The sequence below is a fragment of the Chrysochloris asiatica genome, unplaced genomic scaffold (assembly GCF_000296735.1).
Source record: "Chrysochloris asiatica unplaced genomic scaffold, ChrAsi1.0 scaffold00067, whole genome shotgun sequence".
Classification (NCBI taxonomy): Eukaryota; Metazoa; Chordata; class Mammalia; order Afrosoricida; family Chrysochloridae; genus Chrysochloris; species Chrysochloris asiatica.
The window spans coordinates 1680080-1702829 of NW_006408585.1; the positions used below are offsets into that span (position 1 = coordinate 1680080).

The 22750-nt window shown below is 37.0% G+C and overlaps 1 protein-coding gene and 1 pseudogene across 1 annotated transcript in view; one reads left to right on the forward strand and one right to left on the reverse strand.

Moving 5' to 3' along the window:
• SGPP1 (sphingosine-1-phosphate phosphatase 1) overlaps nucleotides 1-14577 on the forward strand; it is a 43948-nt gene extending 29371 nt beyond the window's left edge. Inside the window, exons 2-3 of the mRNA XM_006864569.1 lie at nucleotides 4831-4920; nucleotides 13128-14577. Of these exons, the coding sequence (XP_006864631.1) occupies nucleotides 4831-4920; nucleotides 13128-13679 (642 nt within the window). The 3' untranslated portion in view covers nucleotides 13680-14577. The remainder of the gene's footprint in view (nucleotides 1-4830; nucleotides 4921-13127) is intronic.
• A 6366-nt stretch (nucleotides 14578-20943) lies between these two features.
• LOC102813046 overlaps nucleotides 20944-22750 on the reverse strand; it is a 10195-nt pseudogene continuing 8388 nt past the window's right edge.

A 22750-nucleotide genomic window follows, 5' to 3' on the forward strand; every position in this document is an offset into this window, starting at 1 on the left:
ATTTCTGGTATCTGTTAGAACCCTGGTAGTGCAATAGTTAAGTGCCCACTTACTAACTGAAAAGTTGCAGTTTGAACCCTCCAGCTCCTCCATGGAAGAAAATGCCTGTAACTTGCTCCCTTAGAGATTATAACCTAGGAAACCCTGTGAGGCAGTTCTACTTTGTTACATAGATTCACTAGGTATCCAAAGAAAATAGCAAGTAGGCAGTTGGATTTACAAGTCTGAGATTCAGGAGAGTTGTCTAAACTAAAGGCAGAAATGTAACACTCACGAACATGTAGATTGGATATAAAGCCCTGAGAGTATATGAGATCATCAAGAGAGTGAATTTTTTCTTGTTAAGTCATTGATTCTGACTCACAGCGACCCTGTATAGGGTTTCCGAAGAGAAGCTGATGGTTTTGAACTGCTGACCTTGTGGTTTGCAATCCTGTGCTGACCCTACAGTGCCGAACTGGGAGAATGAATACAAATTGGGAAGTGAAGTGTCCCTAGAAGTAAGGCCTGGGGAACACCAGTAAAAGTTGTGAAGGAAAAGAAGAACAAATAAAGGTGACTGACAAGGAATATTCTTTCTGTTTGTCCATCCATCTGTTAGTCATTGTTGTTGTTAGGTGCCGTCGAGTTGGTACTGACCCATAGCTACCTTATGCACAGCAGAATGAAACACTTGCCCGATCCTGGGCCATCCTCACTACTGTTGCCACACCTGAGTCCATCGATGCTGCTACTTGGCCAATCCATCTCATTGGAGGTCTTCCTCTTTTTCTCTGACTCTCCACCTTACCAAACATGATATTCTTCTCCAGCAACTGGTCCCTCCTGACAATATGTCTGAAGTATGAGAGACGAAGTTTGGCCATCTTGGCCTCCAAGGAGCACTCTGACTGCACTTCTAACAAAACACATCTGTTGTGCCTTTTGGCAGTCCATGACACTTTCAGTATTCTCCTCCAACACCATAACTCAAAAGCATCAATTCTTCTATGGTCTTCCTTATTCTCTGTCCAGCTTTCACATGCATATGAGGTTACTGAAAATACCATGGCTTGGGTCAGGCGCACCTTAGTCCTCAAGCTGACATCTTTGCTCTTCAACACTTTAAAAAGGTCTTGTGCAGCACATTTGCCTAATGCAATACGTTGTTTGATTTCTTGACTGCTGCTTCCATGACTGTTGATAGTTGATCCAAGAAGAATGAAGTCCTTGACAACTTCAGTCTTTTCTCCATTGATAAGAATGGTGTTTACTGGTCCAGTGGTGAGGATTTTTTTTTCTTTACATTGAGATGTAATCCATACCAAATGCTGTGCTCTTTGAGCTTCATCAGTAAATATTTTAAGTCCTCTTCACTTTCAGCAAGCAAAGTTGTATCATCTGCATATCGCAGGTTATTAATGAGTCTTCCTCCAATCCTGATGCCACGTTTTTCTTCATAGAACCCAGCTTCTCAGATTATTTGCTCAGTATACACGTTGAATAAGTATGGTGAAAGAATACAACCTTGTCGCACACCTTTCTTAATTTTAAAACATTCAGTGTTCCCATATTCTGGTCAAACAACTGCTTCTTGGTCTAGGTACAGATTTCTCATGAGCACAATTAAGTGTTCCGGAATACTCATACTTTGCAATGTTGTCCATAGCTTGTCGTGATCCACACAATTGAAAGCCTTTGCATAGTCAATAAGGCACAGGTAAACATCTTTCTGATATTCTCTGCTTTCGGCCAAGATCCATCGGACATCAGCAATGATATCCCTCTTCTGAATCTGGCTTGAACCTCTGGAAGTTCTATGTCAATGTATGCTTGTAGCCGTTTCTGTACTACCTTTAGTAAAACTTTACTCACATGGGATATCAAAGAGATTGTCCAATGATTTCCACATTCCGTTGAGTCACCTGTCTTTGGAATGCGCACAAATATGGATCTCTTCTAATCAGTCAGCCAGATAATTGTCTTCCAAATTTCTTGGCAGAGATGAGTGAGTGCCTCCTGTGCCGCCTCACTTTTTTGAAAGATTTCAATTTTTATTCCATCAATTCCAGGTGCCTTCCTGTTTGTCAATTCCTTCAATGCACGTTGGACTTCCTCCTTCAGTATCATTGGCTCTTGAACATATGCTACCTCTTGAAACAACTGAACATTAACCGTTTCCTTTTGGTACAGTAACTCTGTATATTCCTTCCATCTTCTCTTGATGCTTTCTTCATCATTCAATACTTTGCCCAGAGAATGTTTCAGTAACAAAAGTCGGTGCTTGAATTTTTTTCTTCAGTTCTCCCAGCTTGAGAAATGCTGAATGTGTTCTTCCTTTTTGGTTTTCTGGTTCCAGAACTTTGCACATTTTGTTGTAATATTTGGCTTTATCTTCTTGAGCTGATCTTTGAACTTTTCTGTTCAGCTCTTGGACCTCCTCATTTCTTCCATTTGCTTTAGCATCTCTATGCTGGAGAGCAAGTTTCAGTGTCTCTTCTGATACCATTTTGACCTTTTCCTTCTGTCTTGTCTTCTCAATGACTTTTTGCTTTCTTCGTGTATGATGTTCTTAATGTCATCCCACAACTCTTCTGGTCTTTGATCTTTAGTGTTTAATGTATCAAATCTGTTATTCAGATGATCTCTAAAATTCAGGTGGGATATATTCAAGGTCATATTTTGGCTCTTGTGGACTTGTTTTCATTTTCTTCAGCTTCAGTTTGAATTTGCATATGAGTAATTGATGGTCTATTCCACAGTCTGCCCTGGCCTTGTTGTCTGTCAGTCGTGGGCCATGCTAAATATAGTTGTTGTTGTTGTTATGTGCCTTAGAGTCGACTCTGACTCATAGCGACCCTGTACAGGGTTTCTGAGGGTGTAAATCTCTATGGGAGCAGAAAGCCTCATGTTTCTCCCACGTAACAGCTGGTAGTTTCAAACTGCTGACCTCACGGTTCGCAGCCCGATTCGTAACCACTACGCTACTAATAGAGAAGTCCAATTAGTACAACTGTTTAATAAATCCTTACTACTGTGGAGTCTTGGTGTGATACTGTAGGACAAGCACTGGACTGTTTATCCAGCCACTCCTCGGAAATCCTACAATGTTGCTATGAGTTGGAACCTACTAGGACAGCTCTTAACAAGAAGAACAAAAACTCTTTTCATAATCTTACTTAACTTCCTTCTTTACCCCTACTTCTTCAACCACCTTGCCTCCAATTTCCTCAAGTTGGTTAGGTGCCTTTGAGTCAATGCTGACTGATAGCAGTCCTTTGCACAATAGAATGAAACACTGCCCTGGTCAGTGCCATCCTCACAGTTGTTATGTATCAGCCCACTGTTTCTGCCACTGTGTCAATCTGTCTCTTGGGGAATCTTTCTCTTTTTCAATGATCCTCTACTCTACCAACTGTGATGTTCCTCTCCAGGGAGTTGTCCCTCCTGAAAACATGTGCAAAGTATGAGAGATGAAGTGTTGCCACTCATTTCTAAGGAGAATTGTGAGTGTACTTCTTCCAAGACAGATTTGTTTGTTCACCTGGCAGTCCATGATACTTTGAATATTCTTCTCCAATACTATAATTCAAATGCCCCAATTATTCTACAGTCTTCTGTATTCATTGTTCTATTTTCACATGCATATGAGGCTGTTCAAGAAACTGGTAGCATAGTGGTTACGAGTCAGGTTGCTAACCTTAAGGTGAGCAGTTCAAAATTACAGCTGTTCCACAGGAGAAAGATGAGGCTTACTGCTCCCATAAAGATTTACAGCCTCAGAAACCCTGTACAGGGTCACTATGAGTCAGAACCAACTCCACAGCACATAACCACCACCATGAGGCTATTGAAAATACCATGCATTGGATCAGGCATACCTTAGCCCTCAAACTGATATCTTGGCTCTTGAACACTTTAAAGAGGTCTTGTGCAGCAGATTTGCCTGATACAATACATCATTTGATTTTTTTAACTGCTGTTTACATGAATATTAATTGTGGATCCAAGCAAAATTAAGTCTTTGATAACTTCAGCCTTGTCTCCATTTATTATGATGTTACTTATTGGTCCAGTGGTGAGGATTTTTATTTTCTTTACATTGAAGTGCAGTCCATACTGAAGGCTGTGGTCTTTGATCCTAATAGGTATGCATTTCAAGTCCTTTTAGCTTCCAGCAAACAAAGTTGTGTTATCTGCATATCACAGGTTGTTAATGAGTCTTCCTCCAATCCTGAAGACATGTTCTGCTTCATATAATCCAGCTCTTGGATTATTTGCTCAGCATACAGATTGAAGAACTATGGTGAAAAAATACAACCCTGACATACACATCTTTCCTGATTTAGAAACATTTAGTATCTCATTGTTCTGTTCTATCAACTGCCTCTTAGTCTGTGTACAGGTTCCTCATTAGCACAATTAAGTGTCTGGAATACTCATTCTTTGCATTGTTATCTATACTTTGTCATGACTCACACATTCACACACCTTTGTATTGTCAATAAAGTACAAGTAAAGTCTTTCAGCCAAGATCCATCTGACATCAGCAGTGATAGTCCTAGTTCCTAATTCTAAGACCTTTAAACCTTTACAGGAGCAGACAACCTCTTCTTCTGTGAAAAAGCTGGTGGATTTGAACAGCCAGTCTTATAGTTATTAGCAGCCCAACGCTTAACCCTCAGCATCACCAGTGCTCCTGTGCTCCCAGTTAGGTGCCTGGAATATAATGGGGAATAAAAACACGTAGTTCTTACCCTAATGGGGCTTAATCAAATAGTGGTAAGTTTTTTATTTGCTTGTTTATCCTTAATTTATTTAATAATACTCATGGTTTTTTTTATCTTTTAGTATCCTCTTACATATGGACTGATCCTTATTCCCTGTTGGTGTTCTCTGGTTTCCCTAAGCAGAATTTACATGGGAATGCATTCCATTCTGGTAAGAAAAACATTGTATTCATAGTGCTTGATTTTTTCTGACATTGATGAGTAATTTTATCATTTTTAATCACTTGCAAACATATTTGAAATCTAAATGAGAAAATATGGTTATTTAAAATCTTTGACCTTTGTCTTAGAAATAGTATTTCTTAGAAATAGTAGTCAGGAGTCACAATAGCTAAGTATTATAGTTACAGTAGCATTTCTCACTCGTAGTTTCAGTTCTGTTTTTATTTTCCTTTGCTATCCCCTCGATTCCATACCTGCCACTGAATCAAAGCCAACAATATAAATACAGAAACAAAAAGAGCTCTAAGTTAGCAAGAAGGCGCGGTGGCTAGAAACGAAGTGAATTTAAGGTCTCCTGGTGCTGCTCATGTTTCCATATTGAACTCGAGTTTTCTTTTCCAACATCATTTTAGGACTTCCATCAGGTCTTTTGTTTTGAGAATGCTATTCAGTTTCGAAAGCAGTAGCGCAGGAATCCTGCAGCATTTGCACCATACCTCTTTCCGCTTACCCCTTAGATAGTCCCTTACTTCTGACCTGCATCATCGCTTGACTAATTCCCGCAGTAGCTTCCCAATCAATGCATTGCTTCCAGTTTGACACTTTCCTATCCAGTAGACTGTCTCCTGTTGAAATGGATAAGTATGATGCCATATTATCTGATTTATGCTTCCTTAAATGCAAAGGGTGTTATTTACCTTTATGCCTTTAGGATGGTGTATCTCTACTTGGAATCTTCTTCTCTCTTTCTTTGTCTAGCTAAATATTCCCATCCTTCAAGACTCACTACAAATGTTATAGAAGCTTCTTTACCTTCCCCATTTTTCCTTCCTGAAAACAGTGACCTGTCTCTCCAAGCATCTTGAGTATAATTCTGGCATAGTACTTATTCTAAATGGCAATTGCTTTTTCCATTATCTGGCCTCGCCACTACACTGTAAATTTTTTGACAGCAGTAGTTGTGTGTACTGTCTCTCTAGTCCCAGTATCTAATGTGATATCTTCCAAGGCACTTTATGAATGTATTATGTATTTTCCTCAGGATAAAGGAGGAGGGAAAAAAAAAAAGAAAATATGGACTAGTTCACAGAATCTTAAAATTTCCAATGGATTATATCTAATCTATTTTACTTAGAAACTTTAGGTTATTAAAAAAAAAAATTTTTGTTAGCCAAAAAATAACTCATTAACTTGTTTTATAGGAATAGAAATAATATTTGTTTCTATTTGTTATATGTTTCACCTTTATAACTTCCTTTACTGGTAAATTTCCAAAAGTCTCAAATACCATTTTCATAAACAAATTGTTGGTGTTTAACTTTATGTAATTATTGGTATTCAATACAAATTGCTAGTTTACATACAATTCTTTCTGAATAAGCTTTACTAATTTTATAATCAGACTATCGTACTTTATATCACATCTAATATTTGTCACAAGACAATATTATCCATTTTCTGTGCCTTGTTAGGAGTTTTCCTCTCCATCCCCATAAGTTAATAATATCTGTCCTAAAAATCTGCAAAAAGTTTATGCATCTTTGAGTGATTTTAAAATATATTCTGGGTATTTTTTAGAGGAAAAATAGCTATTATCATCGCTAGATTATCATTATACAAAGAGGAACAAGAATTGCATTATATTGAATATATAATCTCAAAGATGGTATTCTTTTTTAAAAAATTAAATGTTAGTCAAATATCCAGGCTTAATTCAGCTCATTTTTTTGTATATGAGATAGTATGTTTTTTAATTGGCTGAAGTAAAAACAATATAGACACATTGTTGTTTTTTTTAACACATGGAGTCTGATAACACCAGTCCTTGAGGTATTTAAAAACTGTCTTGACCTGTAGAATGTCTTATCACTGTTATTCAGACAAGCTCCTGCATTTAAGTATATATGGTATTATTACAAGACTTTGCTTTTCTGTAAGGCGTAAAATCAGGGTCAACTTGCAAGCATTGAAAATTGTAATTTTGTGCTATAGCCACAACTATTCCAAAACAATAATATATTTCTTCTTATCAATTATAAAACTAGATATTTCAAATTAAGACCATAACAAACCCAGTTATTCACATTATAGATCTATAGCTTTTGTATTTTCCTGTATTTTTATGTTTAAGCAGTTTGCTTTTGGACTATTTTCTTAAACATAATTTGTTTCTTCTGTTTATTATGAAATCAGCATGGACCAACAAGCAGAACATTTCACTGTAGGATGAGCAGTATATACTGCAAGGTTGCTTTGAACCTCAAGGTCGGCAGTTCAAACTCTCCAGCTGCTCCTCCCTCAGCTTCCCTGTACAGGGGCACCATGAGTCAGAACCAACTCGACGGCCCTTAATATATAACACTAGGTACTTAACACTCACTGTCATTGCATCAATGGTGACTCATTGGGTGAAAATACTTTTAAATGTACAACGAAGAAGGACTTACCATATCAATAAATACCAAACCTAACTCACTGCCATCGAGTTGATTCATACTTATAGGACCCCTGTATAGGGTCTCTAAGGCTGTAATCTCTATGGGAGCAGTCCAGTGCTTATCCTACAGTGCCACCAAGGCTTCTTAGTAGATGCTTGTTGTTGTTGTTAGTGCCATCAGTCAATTCTGACTCATAGCGACCCTGTATAGGGTTTCCGAGGAGCAGCTGGTGGGTTTGAACTGCCGACCTTGTAGTTAATAGTACAGTGCTGATCCTACAGTGTCACACATAGATGCTTAGATAATGTATTATCTGAGCTGATGGCTTCGTTATCACTAAGAGAAAAGCTCTAATAATCTGATTTATATAATTATAATGAGCACTTAATTCAGAATTTGCCATATGCTTTACTGTTACTGGTACAGTACAGAAGCAACTGATTGGCTTCTTTGTAACACCAGTCTACGTTTCTACTAAGACCTGTATCAACAAATCATTAAAGAGTTTTTAAAACATCGAAGCGATGTCAACAAGTGAATAACTTAATCATTTTATCTGAACAAATGGGTAGATACAGCGAAATACGGAGTCCTGGTGTGGTGCTGTGGGTTAATGTGCCAGACTGCAAAGCATTTGAACTGCAAGGTTCGTGGTTCAAGATCACCAGCTGCTCCTCAGAAACCCTATACAGTGTAGCTATGGGTCAGAATCGACTCGACGGCACTTAACAACAACATAGACTAAGTACAGTTCTGGGAATGCGGAGTGCAGTGGTTCTATAGTATAACAATGGTCTGCAAACCACATGGTCAGTGGTTTAAGCTGCTCTGAGGGAGAAAGATGAGACTTACTGCACCCACAAAGGTTTATAGCCTCAGAAACTCTATACAAGGTCACTGTGAGTTGGAACTAACTTCACGGCACCCAGCAAAACAAGTACAATTCCAATCAAAATGAAAACAAGGGGGTTTTGAGGGACCTGCCAGGTAAAGAGCTGTGGCCCGAGAATAACCTAGAAACTTATAAATAATAAGGTGAGTGATTTGCTAGCAGTTCATTATGACACAGTTTATTATAAAGCATCAATAACTAGATTGTAGCATTAGAAAAGGGTTAAACAAATTAATCAATGAAACAGAAAAGAGAGCCTAGGAATAAGATCCACACATATAAGGAAACGATATAAATGGTAGAGATGACATTATACATCAGTGTGGTTGTTGTCATTGTTAAGTGCTTTCTAGTCAGTTCCTATTCATAGCAACCCTATATAATCTTTGTAGGAGCAGAAAGACTCCTCTTTCTCCTGTGGAGTGACTGGTGGACTTGAACTTTTAATCTTAATGGTAATCTGATGGTTATGAACTGTTAATCTTATGCGTATCCTACAGAGCCACCATGCTCCCTACATCAGTGAAGGGTTGGACTAATTTGTTAGCCATATTTTTTTAAAAAAAATGAAATTTCATTTCTGCTTCACACCAGACAGAGCCAAAAGTCAATTTTAGGTTTATTGAAGTCTGAAATGTAAAAGGCAAAACTTTTTAAAAAATGGAATAATGGGACTTTAGGATCTTGGGGTCGGAAAGGCTTTCTTAAACAAGAAGTACCATGATTACATTAAAATTTAAGTTCTGTTTACCAAAAGTAACCATAAAGAAAATGAAAAGGCAAACCAGGGACTCTGAAACATATTTGCTATACATATGATTGATAAAGGATCTATATGTAGACTATATGAAGGAATCTAAACCAATAAGGAAATAGAAAATCCAAAAGAACAGTTATCCAAGAGACAGACACTTATGAATGTTTAGCCACTAGAAACCTTATGAATACCAGTGGAAACATTTTCAGATATAGGGCCAGAAAATTAGTCAGGTTGGAAGGCACCCAAAATACAATTGGGAGAGAGCTGTCATCTCAAAGTAGAGTTGACTGTGATGACATGAATGGATAAAGCTTTCTGGACTTTCATTTACTGATGGAGCACAACTAAAAATGAGGAGAAACAGCTGCAAACATCCATTAATAGTAGAAACATGGCATGCATGAAATATCAATCTAGTAGAATTGGAAGTTGTTACAACCAAAATGGAATGCATAAAGACCGACATCGTAGGCAGTAGTGAGCTGAAATGAATAGATATTGGCCATTTTGATTTTGACAAATGTATGGGTTTACAATACTGGGAATGACAAATTCAAGACAAATGATGTAGCATTCATCACCAAAAAGAGCATTTCAAGATCTATCATAAAGCAACTGGAAAAAAATGAGAAAGTAAAAGAACGGAGCAGAAAATTGCATACGGCAGTTCAAGAAGACACTCATTAATGAAACATGCAAAGACCTGGAGTTAGAAAACCAAACGGGAAGAACATGCTCAATATTTCTCAAGCTGAAAGAACTGACGTAAAATTCAAACCTCAACAGTATTGAAGGACTCCATGGACAAAATATTAAATGATGCAGAAAGCATCTAAAAGAAGATAGAAGGTATACACAGAGACACTGTACCAAAAAGAAAGGATTAATGGTCATACATTTCAAGATGTAGCATATGATCAAGAACTGATGGTACTGAAGGAAGAAGTCCAAGCTGCACTAAAGGTATTGGCAAAACACAAGGCTCCAGGAATTCACAGAATAAAAACTGAGATCTTTCAACAAACTGATGAAGCACTGGAGGTGCTCACTCACCAATGCCAAGAAATTTGGAAGACAGCTACCTGGCCAACCAACTGGAAGAGATCTGTATTTGTGCCCATTCCAAAGAGAAGTGATTCAACAGAATCCAAAAGTCATCAAACAATATTATTAATATCACACGCAAGTAAAATGTTATTGAAAATGATACAAGAATGGCTGTAACTGTGCATCATCAGAGAGCTCCAGAAACTCAAGCTGGTGGAATGAGGGATATCATTGCTGACATCAGATGGATATTGACTGGAAGCAGAGAACATCAGAAAGATATTTACCTGTGCTTTATTGACTTTGCTAAGACTTTCAATTGTGTGGGTCAGGACAAACTATCAATAACATTGCGAAGAGTGGGTATCCCAGAACACTTGATTGTGCACACAAGGTACAGTCTTGTGAATGGTTTAAAATCAGGAAACGTGTGGTCCAAGGTGATATTCTTTCATCATACTCATTCATTCTGTATGCTGAGCAACTAATCCAAGAAACTGGATTATGCAAAGAAGAACATGGCATCAGGACGGGAAGCAGACTTATTAACAACCTGTGATGTGCAGATGATACAACTTTGCTTGCAGAAAATGAAGAGTACTTAAAATTCTTACTGATGAAGATCCAAGACAACAGTATGGACTGCACCTCAATGTGAAGAAAACAAAAATCCTGACAACTGAACTAATAAATAACATTATGATCAATGGAGAAAAGATTGAAGTTGTCAGAGACCTCATTTTGCTATCAACACTCATGGAAGCAGCAGTCAAGAAATCAAACAATGTATTTCATTAAGCAAATCTGCTGCACGAGATCTCTTTAAAATGTTCAAGAGCAAAGATATAAGTTTGAGGACTGAGGTGTGCCTGCCCCAAGCCATGGTATTTTCAATAGCCTCATATGCTTGTGAAATGAATAAAAAAGATTATAGAAGAATGGATGTATTTGAATTATGGTGTTGGAAGAGTATATTGAAAGTACCATGGACTGCTAGAAGATCAAACAAATCTGTGTTAGAAGAAGTACAACTAGAATGCTCCTTGGAAGCCAGGATGGCCAGACTTCTCATACTTCAGACATATTATCAGGAGGGACCAGTCCCTGGAGAAGGATATCATGCTTGGTAAGGTGGAGGGTTAATGAGAAAGAGGAAGAGCCTCAATGAGATGGACTGACACAGTGGCAGCAGCAGTGGGCTCAAGCATAACAACAATTGTGAGGATGGCGCAGGACCGGGCAGTGTTTTGTTCTGTTGTACACTGTGGGTCACTATGAGTTGGAGGCCGACTGAGTGGCACCTAACAACAACAACAACAACGAGTAAGAATAGCTCCTGAAATAGTCCCTAGGCGTATGCGCTGGGAAAATGTTTACAGATCTGTATCAGGGAACATCTCAAAAAAGAACACAGCATTGTTTTTAATATTTCTGGCTGCTTTAAGAGTGATGGTGGTGGTGGTAGTATGCTATGGAGTCGGTTCTGATTCACAGTGACACCCTGTATTGGGTTCCTGAGGCTGTAAATCTTTATGGGAGCTGAAAGCTTCATCTTTCTACCATGGAATGGCTGGTAGTTTTGAACTGCTGGCCTTGAAGTTAGCAGCCCAATTTGTAACCACTACGCTACCAGAGCTCCTTCCTTGAAGAGTAGCTGCCTACTAAGAAAGCATCCAGGCTCAGTCATAACCAATTACACCAAAACCTGGAAACAACCTCAGTAACTATCATAGTGAAATGGATAAATAAAATGTATAACCAAGGCAAAATGTCACACAGTTGTAGAAATGAATTGACCTGAAACTACGTATACGAACATGAATGAATATTTAAAGCTCTGTTTTTTAAATGTAAAAAAGTTCATCAAAGGAAACTGTGTACTGTATGTTAGCATTTTATAACGTGCAGTATAAAGCAGAACTAAATAATACTTTGAAGACATGGGACAAAACCATTTTTAAAAAAATAGCTAATAAGTCAAAATTCACATTAGTAATATTCTCGTGGGAGGATGCAGAGTGATGGAATCTAGGAGGTAGCATACCCATTAATCTAACATTAAGTAGAAACAATCAGTACAATGTATTTATAATATGCACATATGTCATATATATAATATTCAACAATATTATAGTTATTTCGGGGAACAATGATTTCATGAATATTGATTTTATGATTTTATTTGTATCTTACATATCTTTTTCTGTTTATAAAATGTTATGTAACACACTAGACTTGTCTTAGTTAACTGAACTCAACAATTCTTTTGTGTCCCAGTGTCTCAGCACTTCATACTCCCCCTCCCTGAGATCTTTTTCCTTTGATCTAGAGATAGGGATGACACCTTTGAGAATCAAGTCTGTTCATGTATCTTCTTCTCAGATAGCCTTACCTGATCACTCTAATAAGGTCATGTTCAATTCTCTCTCATTTTCCTGCTTTAACTTCTTCATAACACTTATAGCTATCTAAAATTAGGAAAATATATGTATAGTCTTCTTATGTGGTTACTGTCAGTCTTCTTCCAATAAAACGTCAGTTCTGTGAGAGCAGGGTCTAGTCATCCTCAGTAGTATATTCTCAGCCCCTAGAATAGTGCCAGGAATATGTAGGTACTCAATAAGTGTTTGATGACTGAATGAGAACAAGAAACTACTCAGGTATTTGTTCAGCCTTTGTAGTCTTTTCAAGTGATCATGGAGATAATGATATATTGAAATGTATGAAAATGGGATTTTTTTTCTTTGAAAAATATGAGTAGACCTAGTGGCGCTGTAGGATAAGCACTGGACTGCTAGCTACAAGGTTGGAAGTTCATACCTATCAGCCTCTGAGTAGGAGAAAGATGAGGCTTGGAAACCCTATATAGGGTCATTATGAGTCGTAATCAACTCTGTGGCAATAGTGGGTTATCATATAGTCTATGAGGAAAAATTTCTCTGAGAATTTGACAACTTCCTTAAATTTAAATCTATTCCACATGTCAAATGTGGAATAGATATTATTTTTTAAATGTAAAAAATATTATCCTAAATAACTATACTTTTCTCTTTTCTCAGGATATTATTGCTGGATTCCTGTATGCCATTTTAATCTTAGCTGTCTTCTATCCATTTATTGACCTGATTGACAACTTCAACCAAACTCACAAATATGCTCCATTAATCATCATTGGGCTTCATTTAGCCTTGGGGATTTTTTCTTTCACCCTTGACACCTGGAGTACATCCCGAGGAGACACAGCTGAGATTCTAGGAAGTGGTGCTGGCATTGCATGTGGATCACATGTTGTGTATAGCATGGGTCTAGTAGTAGATCCTCCTTTAGATATGTTACCTTTAGCTAGGCCCCCCATTACTGTGACTCTGTTTGGAAAAGCCATTTTACGAATCCTCATTGGGATGGCATTTGTATTAGTAGTCAGAGATATTATGAAAAAGGTCACCATTCCCTTAGCTTGTAAAATTTTTAATATACCATGTGATGATATTCGGAAAGCAAGGCAACACATGGAAGTTGAACTTCCATATCGGTATATTACCTACGGAATGGTCGGTTTCTCTATCTCATGCTTGGTTCCTTATGTATTTTCCTTTATTGGCATCTCTTGAATGAGAGATGTTGTTTATGACAAGAAAGAAGGATATCGGTTATTGATATCCAAAAATATATTCTAGGAAAAAGCCAGATCAGAGTTAGGCTTTTGTAGGAATTTAACTTAAATAATTATTTAAGTAAATTCGTAAGAATTGTTGTGCATTTTATCATTGCACATCCAGATATTGTTTTAGGTGAAGTGAGCTACTTCAGTAATAAGAAAATAAATGTCTATTTAGAATGCTCGTATAGCATTTGGAGAGTTTTAGTACTGTTATGAATTCAAGTTATATATAACATATATTAAGGTACATAATATACATTATATATCTAATATATTTTATATATAAAATAATATACCTATGTTTTGAAAAGTATGGGGGTCTATTATAAAATCAATAATAATATGCAAACAGTTGTGCCTGTGTATTTGGACTTAATGCAGGTATGTTGTTATCAACAGCTACATTAAACATCTATTTATATGAAAGCCATTTCCTAATTGACTTGCATAATTACTAGATGAGAATTCATATGCTACCACATGTTAATTTACTGTCTCTTTTTACACTGCCATCACTATTCATGTAACCCATGATGTTGAACATGGGAGACATTTTTAACAGACCAAATTTTCACAAAAACAAATTTTGGATTCCTTTAATTTTTTTTTTTTTTTCAGTTCTGTATACTGTGTTGAATGTACTTTATTTGTAATTGTTCTATACATCACTTTTAATAATTCAGGTACTGAATTTTATTGCTTGTTAATTGTGCCTTTCTGTTGCTAAATTAAGAAATGCCATGTATACTGTGATTAAAAATAAGATGCTAACTTAAACTATAATCAGGCAAATATTTTTAAATATGTGTCAAGCTAACAGGGATAAAAGTAAACCATCCTTAACTATTCAATCTTTACTTAAAAAGAAATAGAGAGTGGGTTAACTTCGTCACCAATTTATTAGAAACCTGAATGGATAAATATTTCCATTTTTGTAGATATTTTTCTGTGCATTGTAAGTTATAGGGACAATATATATTTTTTTGTACATTGTCTTGATTGTTTCTACTACTGGTAGAGTTTCCAATGAACAGAAATGTAATTGAAATTTATAGATGGGACAGTGCTCATGCTGCATATGTAAACAAACCATTTTTCTACATTATCTGGAAGGGATTGGATTTAGCAGTGTTGACTTTAATACCTATTAATAACTACTTAGGTGAATGAAAAATTAAAAGTAAGTATCAGTATTTAAGATTCTATTATTTTTATTGTTTTCACAGTGGAATATTTGGGTATAGTATATTCTTTATTCTGTCTGTGCTTTTATATTTTGAAATGTGATTGTAATTGGGTTGACATTAAGTTTGTTTGTAGCAAGAAGAAAATTAACTTTCCTTAAAAATGAACATCAGATATGGACTTACTGATTTTAGTGCAATGTCTCCATGGTTATCCAGAAGTATCACTGAAGGTATTTCTGTTTGGGTAGCATACAGGAGCTATAGGAGCTCATATTTTTATAATTCTGATTAAGAATTTAGAGATATGGTCATTTTTACCAACACTGAATCTAAAAATTTTAAATAAAGCAATTAAATATGGACCCTTTATTATTAACTAAAAGGAAACTGGGGCACTTTGTAACATATTAGTACGTTGGAAAATCTGAAAAGACACTTTTTATTTCAAAATTATATTTAACAGGTTGCATTTTAGGGACTACTTTCTGTAAGTTGGGTCTGTGCTATCTTATTAATTTTATGTGTAGCTTAAAAAGTATTTGAAAATATTCCATTTCTTGTGTTTTATTGTTTTTCTCTCTTATGACAGTTTTATGCTAAGTATATTTTAAAATAAAAGCCAAATTCAAGACTGAATGGAGTTTTTTGCTTTGCTTTGGTTCAGTTTGATGTTTTGCATTCTATTCATCTGTTTCTGTAGTACCTGGTCCCACTGCCATTGAGTTGATTCTGCCTATAGCAACTATATAGAGAGTTTCCAAGATGAAATCTTTACAAATGTCTCCCACAGTGGCTGATGAATTTGCATGCACACCACCAAGGCTCCTTGTATTACATGGTGGTGGTGGTGGTTAAGTGCTGTCTAGTCAGTTCCGACTCATAGCGACCCTGAATAGGGTTTCCAAGGCTTAAGACAATTAATAGACTTTAAGATTCAAACTGACTTTTGGCACTACTTATGAACATTTCCAACATCATACTTTTAATGAATGTTTCATATTTTTAAAGAAAGTTTACATGTGAAAAGTGGTCTCAGTTAAATCTGTGGCTAACAGCATTATAGGTAACCAGTGGCTGTCAGATTGCCCTCAGTTTATGGTGAATCCCTTGTGTGTCAGAGCAGAACTGTTCTCCCTAGGGTTCTCATTGGCTGAGTTTAGAAATAGATCACCAGGCCTTTCTTCCGTGGTACTTCTGGGTGGGCTCAAGCCTCTAGCTTTTCACTTAGCAGCTAGAAGCATTATTTTTTCACCACCCAGGCAGTTTATGGCTGTTCTGTTAATATCAGAAATTAATCCTAAGAAGAACCACAGGGAGGAGGTGGTGGGATAGGTGATATTACACTGAGCGAATTGCAGTCATTGAGATCAAACAGTGTGTATTGTTTGTTTAATTTAAAACAAATGATGATCTGCTCTGTAAATCGTCACCTAGTTTGCAATGGCGGTGGTAGTGGTGGTGTGCCGTGGGCTTGGTTCCGACTCATGGTAGTGGTGGTTATGTGCCGTGGAGTCAATTCCAACTCATAGCGGCCTGGAACAGGGTTTCCGAGGCTGTAAATCTTTATGGGAGCAGAAAGCCTCATCTTTCTCCCACAGAGCAGCTGGTAATTTCGAACTGCTGACCTTGAGCTTAGGAGCCCAACTGGTAACCACTATGCTAAAAGTTTTAAAAATAAGAATAAGAAATGAATTGTAAGAATAGGAGTAGGTACTTTTTCAAGATGAATAAAAAGCGTGGCCATTTCATTTTATAGTTTTTAAATTTCATGATTTATGAATGACAAAAATGTAATTATAAAACATAAATAAGGCAATGCTAGTATAATACTGACATAATGATTTTTATTTTCTCTTCTACTTTTCTTTAAAATATTATTAATGTGACTTTTGAAGGGGACATAAAAAATAACTCAGTAAAATAGAATTTAAAGGCAGATTTTCACAAAATATATTATAAGGCTGATCAAACAAAATGTTTTTTATTTTGAGTTTTGTATCATTACACTTATAATTTTATATGCAAAATATTTTGTTGCTAAAGCTGTTTTATTCATGTTCACAAAGTATTTATCCTGGATTGTAAAAACTAAAATATTTAACCTGGGCATCAGTAAGGACCTGTTTTTGTTTTTTTTAATTCAACTACACAGTTGAGTTTTTTTGAAGGGAGTTTTTGTTGTTTCCTAGAGATTTTTTTGAGAAAAAAGCAACAGTTTGAGTTCATTTCACAGTTATATTGTGGGGTATTTGCTAAATTTTAATCAGATTCTTCCTGTTCCTTTGGAAGTATGCAAAAGTTTAAAGAAAAGCACTTTAATACTTGAATTTTAATCATGGTTATATAAGTTATAAATGTTGTTAGTGCTTTCGAGTTCATTCTGACTCACAGTGACCCTGTATAGGGTTTCCTAGGAATGGCTGGTGGACTTGAACTGTTGACCTTGAGGATAAAAGTCCAGTGCTTATCTTATAGCACCACATCAGGACTCCAAGTTGTAAATAGCAAAATAAAAATACATTTTATTATTCTAATTTTAAAAACGTTTACAGAACATTTTAGAAAGCTCTACTCTTCATTTTAAAGCCTGCCAGACAAATACAAATCTTTAAAGAAAGTATGCCGTTTTATATGGTACTCACAGGAGGGGAAAGCAAATAAAAGGCAAATAAACTTTTTTTTTTTTAACTTCAAAACAAACTTAAAAGCTTTAGAATATTTTTAGACAGCTTTACACATCTTTTACATTTTAGTATGTATAGTGTTTTCCTTTACAATTTACAGAGGCAAAGGGCTCCTTTTTTTTTTAAGCTTTTTTTGTGAATTGAGTGATAGTTTGCAGGGCAGAACATCAGTTTTACATTCAACCAGTCATTATTCTGATGATTACAATCACCTCCATGCACCAAAGCTTAACAGTATTTGCTTCTATTCTCTCTTTTTTTAATGTACACAAAACACATGGAAAATATATATTTATTAAATGACCAAAGGGCACAGTTTGCAAGTGAGCCTCCTGCCCACAGGCACACAGCCTTTCTCATTCTATGGGTCTAGAACCCTCAGTTGTTCTATCTATTCCATCACCTCTGCTTCTGTCTTGGGTGGTCACTGCTTTTCTGGTTAGGATCCCAAGTTCTGTTCATGCTCTTCCCTCTGGATGTACCTGGGGTCCTCTGTTCTTGGAATGTAAGGTTAACTACTTCCCCCATTTTATTACACAACGTCTACCTTTCCAGTTGTGACCATCGCAATTAGTCATGATATTGAATCAAAAGAATGCTATCCCATCCTCCGACATCCCCTTTCACCAGACCCATCTAGACAAGAGGAAACTATTCAATGGGGAGTCTATCCCTACTCCCCTCACTCTGCACTAAGCACACTCTTGAAAACTTGTAAGCGAGCCACTTTGTGCCTTTATGCGCCCCATTTTTAATAGCCAGTCTAAGTTGCCCATCCTTATCAAATAAACTTTTTTAAAATAAAAATGTACAAGCAAAGAAACATTTTTAAAACTAAACTATAACTTTTATTCAATGTTTATTTTTCTGATTATAGAATTATTATTAGTTGGTAAAATTTTATAGAGTACAACAATTAAGGAAACAGAACTGAGAAAATTACCCACAGTTCCACCAGTCACAGACAATCCATTTAGTATAGGTTTGTGTTTTTGTTTTTGTTTTTAGCCTTTCCAGTGCATGAATAAATATTTTTTTAAACACCTTTCATATTTCATGGAATTTTACTATCCCACAGTTAGCATTTTAGAATAAATATTTTTTTTAAATTTTCAACTTGTTGACTTTTCTCTTTCTCATTAAAGTGAGTAATTCATGTTTGGATTTCTGCCTGCCTCCTTTCTCCTCCAAATATAGAATTCAATATCTGATAGCAGAAATCTAATGTACTTTGATAATCACTGACAGATCATCTTTTAAATTCTTTGTTTGGTAGCTTGCTTGCTTGTAAACATGAGAATTCAGATTCTTTCACTGCTTGTCATTAGTGTTGGTACATTGTCTTTTGGTAGCTATAAAGCTTGTCCCCTGGTACTGCAGGATCTGACAGAATAGCTGATGTTGTTTTTTTTTTTTTTTTTTATGATTTTCTGTTTCTGTTTCATTTTCTATTTCCAAACTACAATACTCTTGTTGTAGAGACTGTGGTTTGTGTCTCAATTAGTCTTGAGATATTGTTTTCTTTATATTTAAAATCAAATCTGAAAGAAATTGTTCTGTGTATGTAGGGATATAATGTTAATTTCTGTGTCTGACTGAAAACCATGACATGGGTGAGTTCAGTTCCAGACCTGAAGGGTGACCAAGGGCCATAGAGTCTCAAGGGTTCTACTAGTCTCCATCTGACCAGTAAGCCTGGCCTTTTTAATGGTTTTGAGTTTTGTTGCACATTGTTCACCCACTCTGTTCAGGGCCTCCTAATTAGAAGAATTGGACTTCTTAAACGATTCCTTTCAACAATAAAACTTTAACTCTGGAGTCCTAGTATGGCTGTAGGAGAATTGGACTTTTTAACAGGTTCCTTTCAACATTAAAACTTTAACTCTAGAGTCCTAGTATGGCTGTAGGAGAATTGGACTTTTTAAAAGATTCCTTTCAACATTAAAACTTTAACTCTGGAGTCCTAGTATGGATAATCATTGGACTGTTAATCCTAAAATCAAAGGTTCAAACCTACCAGCCGCTCTTTGGAAACCCTATAACAGGGATTCACTGTGAGTCAGAACTGGCTCGATGACACTAAGCAACTGTTAGACCAAGCATGCAAGAACAAAAGGAGTATTACTGTTGTTTTCATTAGAATACTGATATTTATCAAACGTTTTTACTCACAAATAAAAGACGATTTTAATGTACACGGATTTCTATAACAATAAATGGTGTAGCCATGTAACATTGCATTACACATCTAGTGTGGTGTTGCCTCATGTCTCTGAAAAAAGTTGTCTCCTGCCCTGAAAAAGTTTATATGTACACTTTTCTAAGAAAGGCAATTTTCACCAAAGAAAAACAACGAAGTAATTGCTTTAGTAGGCTCATTACAAGAGGTTACAATTCTCTGTCATAACTTTTGATGGAATCACACAAAGTTTGAAATGCCCTGGTATGGTGCTATTGAATAAGCATTGGACCGCAAGATCAGGTAGAACTGCAAGGTCGGCAGTTCAAACTCACCAGCCGCTCCTGGGAAACAAATATGAGTTGGAACTGACTTGATGGCACTTAACAATAACAACAATACAACTTACAAATATTTCTGAGCTGAAGTCGCTTCAAGTAAATATTTGTTTCAAAAAAAAGAAGGAGTGGAACAGGACAGACACCACAAAACTTGGTAGTTTCTATAATTCATTCAACAAATTTTGATAGCTATGCAAATGGAAAAAAGAAGATGACAGTTTCCCCTTTGGGAATCTCAATCAGAATTAAATGAAAACCAAAGAAAATGCTAGATAAAGAATGTGAAACTACCTCATTCTACACTCAAAGTTCATATGAGCCTTGAAGATACATGTTACATTTAAAAAAATAAGAATTGTAATAAATTTAAAGCTAATATAAAAATACCAGAACATGACCAAGTTGGAGTCCTGATGTGGTGCTGTAGGGTAAAGCATGGTTGGTGTGAACCACAATGTCGGCAGTTCAAACTCACCAGCTAGCTGCTCCTTGGAAACCCCATACAGGGTCACTATGAAACTCAAACTCATAACCAACTCGATGTCACTTAACAACAAATGACCAAGTTATAGTGGTGGGTTTTCTTTGTCTTTTTAAAAAGATTTTATTGAAGCCCTTTACAGAGCAATATGGCACTGTGGAATAAGCACTCAACCACAAGGTAGGTTTGAACCACAAGGTTGGCAGTTCAAACTCACTAGCCACTCTTTGGAAATCCTATACAGGCTTGCTGTGAGTTGGAACTGACTCAATGGGATTTAACAACACCCCCTAGCCTTCAGATCCAAATTCAGTTGCAAAGGAGCTTATTATGTAGTGGGGACTAGCTGAGGCATGCAGGTGGCTCTGGCTTCCCACCCTGTGTTCCTAGATGTAGGTGGTGGCTAGTATATCATCTTTGGGTTCCATAATGCTCACATGGTCAAGCAGGAGCTTCTTAGAGCCAATCTTACCACTTGGGTCCCAGGGCAGCATGACTTTCACTTTGATGCCCAGCATACTGTGAGCAGCACATGGCACATGTCTGTATCAGCGGTATAGTTAATGGGGTCCCCACTGTGAGTCATCAGGTCACCCAAAATTTCATGAATCTAGTCCTCTGCCCTTGAAATTACTCAGACATGGTGACCTCACAGTCCTGGGGGGGTCCAGCTGTCCATCATGGACCGCAGCACACCATGGCAGACCCTCCACACAGCATATACTCCTAAGAATTTGCAACTGAAGAGACTTGGCCTGGACAAGGGCACATAGACCTTTTGTAACCACTTTTTCAGCATAAAGCTTTCCACTGTCCGCAGGGAAGCCAACCACACCACACTAGTCAAGTCCAGGATCCTTCGGAACCTTTTCACCAAGAGCATTCTGCATCCTATTGTAGTTGTTAAGTGCTATCTAGTCAGTCCCAACCCATAGCAACCCTGGGTAGGGTGTGGGTCCTGACCCATAGCAACCCTGGGTAGGGTTTGCAAGGAGCAGCTGGTAAGCTTTAACCACCAATCTTGCAATTCAAACCGACTTTGCAATCCATCACATTAACCCACAGGACTCCATTCTGCATTCTGCATCCTAATAGTGTTTTATGCACATTGTTGTTGTTAAGTGCCGTCTAGTGGATCCAACCCATAGGGAACCTGTATAGGATTTCTAAGGAGTGGCTGGTGAGCCTGAATCGCCAACCTTGTGGTTCAAACCAACTTTGCAGTCCAGTGCTTTAACCCACAGAGCCACACCAGGACTTCCTTATGCCCATTATAGACCACGTCATTACATTTTTTTGTTTTTAGGTTTTAGGTTTTATTTATCTTAACTTTTTATTGTGAATTGGATGAAGATTAACAGACAAGATAATCAGCTTTACTTTCAGCAAATTGTAGTCTGGATTTCATCTCAATGATTACAATTTCCTCCCTGCAACAATTATCCTATTTCCTCCTCCTGATTTCCATTTTTGAATCTTATATTTCACAAATGAACAAAGTAAAAATATTTTATGTACACATACAAAACCAAAAATATATATATTCATTTAAATGTCCTAAGGTCATATTCTGCAAGTTAGCCTCCTGCCTACAGGCACACAGCCATCCGTACTCAGTCCATAGGCCTAGAGCCCACAGCTGCTCTACCTCTCCATGCCATCGCCTCTGCCACTGTCTCTGACGTCACTGCTTTTCGAAGAAGAGTCTCACGCTCCACTCTTTCCTTCTTGATGGTCCTGGGTCCTCTTTTCCTGAAATGAAAGATGAACTACTCCCCCCTTTTAGTTATTATACATCTTCTACAATTATAGTTGTGACAATCACAATTCTGTTAACAATTACTAATAATCATAAATTCCTATCAGCATCTTCCCCCACCCCCTTTCACCAGATCCATCTGGAGAAGAGGCAAAGTATTCATTGGGAATTCTACCTTGCCTCCCTTGCTCTGAAACTAAGCATATTCATGAAAGCTTGTAAGTCAGTCACTTCATGCCCTTATAGCTCCCCATTTTTAATAGCCAATGTCTAGATTGTCTGCCGTAGTGGTTACGAATCAGGCTGTGAACCGCAAGGTCAGCAGTTTGAAACTACCAGCTGTTCCGCGGGAGAAAGATGAGGCTTTCTGCTCCCATAAAGATTTACAGC